This window comes from Schistocerca piceifrons, chromosome 3 (assembly GCF_021461385.2).
Source record: "Schistocerca piceifrons isolate TAMUIC-IGC-003096 chromosome 3, iqSchPice1.1, whole genome shotgun sequence".
NCBI lineage: Eukaryota > Metazoa > Arthropoda > Insecta > Orthoptera > Acrididae > Schistocerca > Schistocerca piceifrons.
In genome coordinates this window covers 486,963,125-486,973,724 of record NC_060140.1, presented here as the reverse complement: position 1 = coordinate 486,973,724, position 10,600 = coordinate 486,963,125, and the positions used below count along the sequence as shown (strand labels likewise).

Sequence of the window (10,600 nt, the reverse complement as noted above, 5' to 3'; positions counted from 1 at the left end):
ACGGCAGAAAACTCGTAGATCATATCTTCGTAGTTCAGACGTTATCAGTTAGGAGGTCGGCTTTGATGTGAAGAATGGACAAGGAGTTCAATCTCTCCTCAGACAACGTAGAACGTAGGTACGGTTTCAGTCTTTTAAGAGCCGAAAACGAGCGTTCTGCTGAACTATTTGTAAGTGCCATACATAGGAATATTCTAAGAGCAATGTCAACATTCGGAAACACGGACTGTAACCTCTCTTTTCGTAAAAATTTACTCATTTCGACTGGCATATCACTAACCACAGAAGATTTCAAAAGTTCCACTAAATGTACACATTCACTAGAGAAGGAAGGCTCTAAATCTGTGTCATATGACGCTTGGACTTTTGCTGCAATTTCAGCAATATCATCAGGTGAACTGTTCTTAAGGTTACTGAAAACTGTGAAGGAGTCCAACAGTGGTCTATAGCTTTCCTTCCTCCTCACTAATTCGGCGTACAAGTTGTCGAGTACTGGGAAAAACGTTTCGACTGTAAAGCTTCTTCAGAGTCCGCTTCTTCGTCATCATGAAGTTTGCTTTTTTGTGATCTCTTATAGATGCATTCATAGTCTATATCAGTCACAATCTCCATGGATTTATTTTCATAATATTCGAACATACCATGAATAGATGCAATAAATCCCACAAGTGATTCATATAAAGCATGCACTATTGTAGTATCAATATTTACACTTTGCAGTTTCAGGCTTACACTATTAAATCTCTGGAGTATGTCCTTCCAAGTTGTCATTCATGAATACTGTTTCTAGTCTGCTCAGTTGATTCAATAAAGCTGAAGCCTCATTTCGCACAAGTGGTTTTTCAAACGTATAATAACAATATGCGTGAGGGCATTGACAACGCCCTCCCAGTTTTCAAGTAGTCTTACACACGCTTCCCTCTTGGTGACCAGCGTGTTTTTGATAAACTTTTTACCGTTTTGCTCCCTGGTTTCATGAAAGAAAGAAGAAGTATATCGCAGCGGTGTAGAGAAGCAGAGAAAAAATTATAACGGTTTTGCACTACGTTGAAAAATGAAAATGCTTCCAGACAACAGCTTGCAGCACTAGTGGCGACTAAATTCAACGAATGTGCTCCCCGAGGCACGTATTGCGCTTTCGGATTTCGTTCTAATAATGCGTGCCTAACTAACCAATGCATGTTCCTGACATATTGCTTGCGTTGTCATATGACTGGCCTCTACAGTCAGTAATATCAATGGAATTTGCATTCAGGACTTTCAGTATGGCCTCAGCTAAGTTTTCGGACTTGTGTCCCGGTTTTGGTAAAAACAGAAGGAAACATTCAACAGGTTCACCATTCTCGTTCACATATCTTAATAAGACAGATAATTGATCAATATGTGAAATATCTGCTGTAGAATCTACTATTATAGAGAAAAATTTGGACTGTTTTATTTCACTTATGATAATTATTTTTATTCGTTCAGAAAGAAGCTCTATTGTTTCATCACAGATTGTTGAAGAAAGATGACTTGTATGTCCCTGCCCTGGATTTCCATATCGTTCAACGTGCTCTACGAGAAAAGGATCAAACCCGGCTGTAAGTTCAAGGGAAATCATACTCTGACCATTATTTAATGAATGGAATCTTTCAACGTGTCCACGTAGGGGAAGTTCGTAACTAATTAGCTTCTTCGCTACTGCAAACACTCTTTTCAACGCACTGTGCCAGTCTCGACATATGACTCGAAATGGGTATCTATTGTTCCAAGTGACCATTCTCTTGTTAGGAGTGATAACACAGAAGTTTTGTGTTCAAATGAATTCTCGTGATGAGATAAAACATTAGAAATATTTTTCCAGTCTGCAATACCATTAGTAGCAATCGCGGTCTTACCTTCGAACAGTTTACATGGTGCACAAAAAACAATACCGGTGCTACAGGAGTATACTAGAAAATCACGCGAAGTTGATTCACCATTTAAAAGTTTACGGTAAAACACATTTTTGTTCAAATATTTGGTTTTATCTGGTTTTATCGCCTATTGATCTTCTTGAATTAGTAAAATCATCTTTAGAAATTTGATTAATGCCACGTTGTAAGCGAATGTCGAGTGTTGATTCACTGACACACCATTCTGCAGGATCATAACTAACGAGGTTATTTCTTTTTGTAGTGTCTGACTCGACACTTAGTTTTTCGTGAAACTCGAAATCAGAAACAGACTGCTATTCTTCCTTTTTAACTTTAGTTTTGTCTGTATTTACTTCTTTTACAACAGCTGCAGTGCCACAAATATCATCCATACTACTTGAACTCGACGTCGAACCAGCAATATTTTTTGCGAAAAATTTATCTTCTCTGCCAAGCGTTTTCAGATCATTGGCTTCTCGTTCTCGCCTTTCTTTCGATAATTTCCGAGACGCCGACCCACTTAATTTTGCACGTCTGCTTTTTTCACTGTTATGCATGTTAAGGCACTTACAAAATTGTCAACCAACAGTAAAAAAAAAAAAGTGGAAGGAAAGAAAGAAAGACTGTATCCACTTCCAATCGTACTACACCGCACATGAGCACAAAGCTTTTTACTTTAAACACGGCACACGAGTACGAAGATTTTTCCTTTAAACACGGAGTGATGAACTGACCAACTCGGATTACTCGACGTAACTGTGCTATGAAAGAACGACAATACAAAATAATTTAATTTCATTGTCGCCTGTTTCTCTGTTGTCAGTAAGCAGTAGAAGCACACCTGCCAGCTGGAATTCGTCTCGTAAAGAAAATGGGACAGTCCCTATTTTGGCTTCCGTTTCCCGCGTCGCCGGAATTTTAGGTGGGACACATATATGTTCTCAATATTCTTGACACTGTCTTTTCTAATTTAAAAAGCAAGTAATTTTTGCAGTTTCTTGCAGTGAGGTGTGCTGGATCGAGTCTTATTCCACTTATTGTTATAACATTTTAGTGGTTTCCGTGGGCAGAAAAGACATACTACAAAGTTAGTTATTGGCAGTTGTATGAACACTGCTGTTATGTCTACACGCAAATGCATCTTTTGTTCCAACAGAAAATAAAAATACCCTTTCCTCGAAGAAAAAAAAACTTAGTTAAGAAGTTTAGTATAAAATTTGCAATGCCACGAACTATTCGATGGCACAGTGTGGGAACTTTGATAACGTGTAGGCTGCAGCACAATAAATAAGACAAACGAAAGTTGGTTTCTTCTTCTTTTTTCACCAAAAAGGTAACTAAGTAAATAAATAAATAAAATTTTGAAACTGTTATGAAATGTATTGCGCACGTTATTGGATATTCTGCATATGTTCTTTTCGTATAAACATGTGTTTAAAAATGTAAAACATTCCCATTTCAACATGTTTTGTTAAACAAGTGTCATTAAATCAACGCTCAGATATACTGAGACCCACACATGTTACAGTATTTAAGAAACTGCTGATTAGTTTATCACAGCTTTTCAGGGGTCCTGGTATTTTCACAGGGAAAATATGGTATGGTTAAGTAGAACCCGACAACATTCTCGGAATAATAACGTTTCAAACTTTGTACTGTAGGTTGCCGTCCTGACAGCTTACATTAAAATATTTTGAACGGTCATGAAGATGATATCAGATAGAAGCCCAGTGTTAAATTTCCATTCAGTCACCAAGTAAACTACGTATATTTCCGAGCTTGTATTGTCAAATTTCGTTCTTAAGGCTTACTTAAACTAGCAAGTTGTTCAACAATATTAAAATTTTTTGTCGTTTGTAAGCGCAGTTATTTTAAAACGTAACTGGTTGAAATGAGTAGAGAGAAAAAATGCCACCCCCCTTAAGGTGCCGTCCCTAGGTCCGTGCCTAGCGGGCCTATACGTAAATCCGCCACTGTTCGTCACCTCGGTTCCGTTAGCTTGCGGCTAAGCGGTGTAGCTTCATCTTCTTCATCATCAATCTTTCGATTGATTGGCTGCTCTCGGCCCTGATCCATTAGAAGGTAACTTCTTCAGTTTTGCTTAATTAAACTCATTAATAATGTAAAATTGCCAGTCGTTGTCTTCCTCGGGCTCTTTTACTTTGTAACGTTTCATCTAGCTTATTTGCAACGAATTCCTTGTGTATTTCGTGGGTGATACACTCATGTCCCATTATTTTCTGGCAATACTTTGCAAGACCTCGTTAATCTATCTGTTGGTATACAATTTAGTGGAATTAAATAATTTTTATCACGTTATTTTTTTAAGTCTTGTATGTTGCCCTTGCTCACTGTGACATTCGTAGCTTTATGGAAAGAATGTGGCCTTACAGATCAAAATCTTCAACGATTTAAGTAAACATTATTTTTTACAATACACAGAGTTGACTGTTATCTCATTAGTTCCAATACCATTACTGTTGCCCTCCTACATGATTTTTAAAGATAACTATTAATGCCATATAGCTCTTGAGGGATAAACACTAAGTATATTGGCGTGACGCTTTCAGTAAAGCAGATCAGGGATGAGGTTGTTGTAATAAGAGACGTCATTTGTAGCTTATGTGTGATGCTTTTTATTTAAATAGTAATGCCTCGTGATGAAGTCGGGCCCGGTGCCTGCCGGTGGTGGTGTTAGCTTAGCCGTGGTAGCCGCCGTATCCGTAGCCGTGGCCAAGAGCGAGGGGTGCGTGGGCGGCGAAGACGGGGGCGGCGGCGACGACGGGGGCGGCGACGGGCACCGCAGCCTTGACGACGGCGGGGGCGGCGACGGCCACGGGCACAGAGTTGGTCACCTGGTGGATCCTGGCGTAGGAGGTGGCCACCGGCACGGCGGGCGCGTGCGCCACGGCGACGGCGGGGGCGGGCGCCACCGCGACGGCGGGGGCGGCGTAGCCTCCCAGGTAGCCGGCGTGGGCGGCGGCCACGGCGCACAGCAGGATCACCTGTGGGTGGAGGCGGCGATTAGCGGTGAGCTACAGCCTATGCCGGCCAGTAGATGGTGTTCACTGTTCGCGATCATCTTACTCTCACAGAAACCCTCTTCTCAAAGTATCGGTATACACCATTGAAGAGTGGAATGACAATTGATCTTAAATCCGAGGCGCACAGCAGGATCACCTGTGGGTGGAGGCGGCGATTAGCGGTGAGCTACAGCCTATGCCGGCCAGTAGATGGTGTTCACTGTTCGCGATCATCTTATTCTGACAGAAACCCTCTTCTCAAAGTATCGGTATACACCATTGAAGAGTGGAATGACAATTGATCTTAAATCCGAGGCGCGAATCGCTCAGTAAGGTATGACCGCAGCAGCAACCAATGTCAGTTTACCGGCCACTGAGTGTCGTTTAGGCAATTTTTTTTATCATTTCTTCTTTAGTGGATTAAGGACGATGCGTGATTTTGTTAAGAACGAAACATGTACGAAATGATCGTGAGAGTATAAAGATTGTAAGGTAAACGGCGAAAAGTTAGTAAAGACATATTCATGTTTTATATTACTACAAAGCCGAAGGCGTACCGAGCAGGAGACGTGAAGGGCAGCAGCTTCTTTCCACCCCCATCCCTAGAAAAAACATTACCTTCACAAAGCGAAGTCGAATGCTGTCTCAATCACAGAGACAGACAAATGAATTAGGTATCAGTTTTAAGAAAGGCGGAATATGTAACTGATATTTACTAGTAACAAGTGTACCCACAATCATTTCTCGTGAAACCTTAAAAAAAGTTTCACCTCTCCTCTCCCGCCCTCTTGGGCAAAGAATTGTCAGGAAATATATTTCACGAACTACGAAGGCACTTTCAGTATAATCCACACGTTTCAGGTATACGCCTGGTTAATAACAATAACAGACAACACTTCCTTGCTTTTTGTGTATTATCAGAAGCTCTACTGCTTGTTAGAAGCTTTCAAAATAACCCAGCGCTCTTACCACACACTAATTACTTCTTTGAGGGGCTGTTTGGAGCTGGAAAAGCAGCAATTGTTGCTGTGTACGCAGCTTTATTTCTCTAAACAGCAAATCACTCTCTAAATCGGAAAGCGATTTGCTCTTGCAAAATGTGCGTTTTCACAGTGATATAAGCCTTTAAATGAGCATATTCATGGAGGCTTTTTGTTAAATCTTTTGTGTGTGTGTAAAGAATAAAGGAAAATTTTGTAAGAAACTTGGAATGAGAAAGCTTACACTTGTGGAGCAGGAGACAGAACGTAATTGCTACAGTGATATGGTTTTCATTTCCATCAATGACGGGATTTCTAGAAACAAAGAAGTAATGCAAACCAGACTGACACAATATGGGATCGGTAAGCAGCAACTGTGATTCGTTTCAAGTGATTTACTGGGATCACGAACAACTAAACCAGTGTCTACCAGCAGATGGATCACGTATTTGCTAAATGGACTGCTTTGATCACTGCAGTGCCTCCCATGACACAAGTGACACGGCTACGATAGGAGTCTTTGATGAGAAAAGAAACAGCCGGAAAATGTATATAATTAATTTAGAATGAAGGGATGCCCTGGAAATAGAGATGTTATAGGTAGCTTTCAGATTCGCATTGCACCGAAACAAGATGGTGTAGATGGCCTTGGTGTGTACTCCAGTAGCAATGAACGACAGTAACTTGCTGATGGGGCTTATTTCCTATACGACGTACTCACTGGCCTAGGGTCAAGAAGGACTATTGATAATTTACACTTCTTACCCAAAGGCAACAGCAATGTCTATAGTTATTTCAAAAATGTTTTATGCTATTCTGGGAGAGATAAGCGAATTTTAAGTCTCAGGACTTTGGAAGGCGAGTTTCAAGAAACAAAAATTTGAGCATTCCAATTAATGGAGAGACCTGGCAATAAAATCCGGAACGTTAAGAGGAAATAAAGTACCAGTTTCGATGGTCCCATCAAGAGACGTTCAAATAAGCTTTTATACCTTTGATGGGCTCCTAAACGTGCCAGATGTTTCATTCAGTTTGTTTATGAAATTAATCGATATTTGATAATAATATGTAGGCTTTCAAAAAATGGTTCAAATGGCACTGAGCACTTTGAGGTCATCAGCCCCCTAGAACTTAGAACTACTTAAACCTAAGGACATCACACACATCCATGCCCGAGACAGGATTCGAACCTGCGACCGTAGCGCCTAGAACCGCTCGGCCACCCCGGCCGGCCTGTAGGCTTTCACCGCCTATGTTTACAGCCTTGCTTACATCGCTTTTCTGTGGAGTAGGACTTGTAAATATTTCTGTGCCTAGCGTTTTATCCCTACTACAAGAGATGCAGATGAATCTTCAACGTGAACTGCTTTATAACACCAAACAGTATACATTGTACTTGCTCAGCTGGCCGAGGCTGCCGAACTGTTTGTTGCTGTATTTAGTACCAATACTCATAGTTAGTCTAAAATTAGTCCTTCTTCTTACTGTTAAATTTGTTTCTGTTTTCTTAATTTCTACGGTCTGTGCACTACGTCCTAGCACAGTAACGGTTTGAGCCTGGTGAGATTTTGGTATCGGGAAATCGAATTTAGTAGTCCTCTGGTCCCAGTTCGTAATGTCATTAACACACATTCCAAGTGAGCATGAAGTTAAACGCGATGCTCTCATAGTGTATCTCTACTAGAAATACAGCAGCCATTGGCTTCCCACGCAAGTGTCAAGGAACAGACAGAGACGCGGGAGTGGCTGTCGCCATGATGTCGGTCGTTCTCACAGGGCAGGCCGCGCGGCGGCAGTGAAAGGAGCCTTACCGCCAGTCGGCGCTCCTCTGCCCCGCGCTCCGACGGTGGGGAACGGCCCGAGGAATCGCGACTCACGTAACAGCGGCCGGCGCTGCCGCTATCCGGCGGTGGTGCGACTGTCGACCGCCACAGTTACACGTAACACGCGTCATCCGCTCTCCAGTGATGAAAGTAGAGCACGCCAAAACAGCAACAACGAGCGTCTAATTGAGTACCTGCTGAGGCAGTCGCAAGACAGGCGTTTCTCTAAGACTCAAACGACAAAACTACGATTCTAAGGAAAGTTCGCCTCGGTAGCTGCGGGGCCTGCGTGACAGATCGCAAACTAAACTGGTCCAGGTTCGATTTCTGGCCGGGTCGGTGATTTTCAGCCTTCGGAGACAGGATGTTATGTTGTCCTTATCTTCGTACCGTCATAGAAGCCATGAAACATTCTTGGTTCAGTTGAATGTTAGACAGGCACGTTAGGAACTATTTCGAACCATCTTATTAATTCGTATAACGAGCTCCTTTTAATATGTATACGAGCGCAACCACCACAGTTTCTCAAACTAAAGGGTGATTTCAGTTTCACATCTCGTTGTCTAGATGCTGATAGAAGTATAGCAGTCTTTTGGCTAGAGGAGGAAGAGTGAAGAGTGGATCTTAGTCTCGTAAAAGAAGCGTCCAGGCATCCGGCTGAAACGATTTAGCCGGCCGGAGTGGCCGAGTGGCTCTAGGCGCTACAGTCTGGAACCGCGCGACCGCTACGGTCGCAGTTTCGAATCCTGCCTCGGGCATGAAAGTGTGTGATGTCCTTAGGTTAGTTAGGTTTAAGTAGTTCTAGGGGACTGATGACCTCAGAAGTTAAGTCCCATAGTGCTCAGAGCCATTTGAATTTTTGAAACGATTTACGGGAGCAGTCTAAACTGTTAATGTAGACTGCTAATCAAACCTAATTCGTCTGGAATACCAGTACAGTGCTGGAACGATTGAATTACTTGACTGCAAGTGGCTGTACGTGGAGGAATGGATCCCGAAACAGGGAGTTTAGACTCATACTTCAGCGGTTTAATTTTTAACAAAAATAATTTTTCACATTCCCAGTCAGTTCATTAACTGACAAATTTCTCTCATCGAGACATGTGGAAATGTTGTATCTCAAGTTTTCCGCTATGCTGGCAACTGTACATATGTAAGTTTGAAAAGTTTTCGAAAATGGGGAGATACATTGTCATAAAAGTGAGTATATTGCTGCCAGTTGGCACAGACCTAACTAACATTGTGTTAACAAGTGTGTCTTACAAGAATTTAGAGTACTGTAATAGGCCTAACTCATCATTGTCTTGATATTATTCTGCTTATGAGTCTGGCTGTTTAGTGTTCCAATGATTCTTCTTGCAGTATTCCTTGTTTCCTTTAGTAACTTGAAATGTCATAAGCACTGAAGCATGAACGAAACAATTTTGACAGGTTTATGTAACGCATTTCAGAGTTGGGTGGAAGAGCAGCAGTTTATCCTATGCAGGCAATATGCACCAGTCTATTAGGTAAGTAAGGTCCGATCGGTCGCAAAATGGAAAGCACTGTGAAAGTCAAAAATGTTTTATTTGCAACAGTTAGCTAGACCTTTCTGCCACTTCTCCACATAGTCGCCGCTCCTACTTAGACATTTGCCATAGCGTTGTACCAACTTTTCAAGACCCTCGTCACAGAAGGCAGCCACCCACGCTTTACGCCTATTCTCTGTGCTGGTCTACAGCTCGTTGTCTGTGCCAAAATGCCAGCGATTCATGTGGGCAGATACGAAACTCAAGGGGAGCCAGTTACGATCTGTATTGTGGGTGATCAAACCCTTCCCATAGAAAACGCAGCAGGAGCACGTTCATTGACCCCGTAGAGGTCAGCCGAGAATTGTCATGAAGAAGATAAGGCTTGACACTTATGTTATGCGGGCTGCAAGGCATCAGGCGAAATTTATTACCAGGCCCTCACACTTGGTAGGAGATAGCATTTATCTAGGCATCTTTACGCGTTCACTGTGCGCTCAGAATTGAAAAGAACGATTTCACGAGATCGACATTTCACAGTGACCGTATAATGCACAACAGTAGCGATGTTACGCTTAACCAGTGCTGAGTGTTTTGTACGTGGACGGTACTTAATATGAAGAGAAATGAGAAGGCCAAGGCGACAGAATTATTTTATCAGTGCTTGGAAGATAAGTAGCCTGTACTACATAGTAGCAACAAATGCTCAAGGAAGTGCTACTGGAAAAATGGTGCCCCACCTCCACCTAATACTTCCACTGTGTACTCTTCACCATACCCAATGTACTATTGCTCCCATAAAACATCATCTATTTCTTTAAAAATGAAAGTGCTATACGAACCTTATCTGCGAGACGCCCTGCTCTGAATGTGATCACTGATCACAAACAATCAGAGATGTAGAATCACGACTAATGATTAGGTAGCGAGTAGGACTCACCAGCTTGTACATGATGTCGGAGTGGGTTGTGGCGTCGGAGACGGTGGACTGTAGGAGGCTGTGAGCGAACAGTGCCGACGGAGCTGAGGCGCGACGCTTTTATAGCGGCGCGTCGCCCAGGGCCGGGGTTGGAGCGCGGCGAGTGGCGGCGGTGACGGGCGATGGCCAAGGCTTTCCTTTCACGGTGCCACCACGGCTGGGCCGGGGCGGGCGCGATCTCTTAATGAGCCTCGTTACGGGGGCAGCACGGCGCGTGCCGCTATGCACTCCTTCTGGGCATCCACACATCTCCCTGAGACCAGCTGTCACAGCAGCTACACACTACACTGCTGTTTGAAGCGATCAGACAGGGCGTACCACAGGGGTCGATTTATGGTCTTCTGTTTTTTCTGACATAGGTAAATGAGGTACTGAGTACCACAAGGGCC

General features: G+C 42.8%; 1 protein-coding gene across 1 annotated transcript; it reads right to left on the bottom strand.

Annotated features, from left to right (window-relative positions):
• Positions 1-4,510: 4,510 nt before the first annotated feature.
• On the bottom strand, positions 4,511-10,317 carry LOC124790005 (cuticle protein 70, isoforms A and B). The gene is made up of 2 exons (XM_047257549.1): positions 10,173-10,317; positions 4,511-4,903 (listed from the first exon to the last, which is right to left on the bottom strand). The coding sequence occupies exons 1-2, from the start codon at positions 10,182-10,184 to the stop codon at positions 4,598-4,600; spliced, it is 318 nt and encodes a 105-aa protein (XP_047113505.1). The 5' UTR covers positions 10,185-10,317; the 3' UTR covers positions 4,511-4,597.
• Between the last annotated feature and the right edge of the window lie 283 nt (positions 10,318-10,600).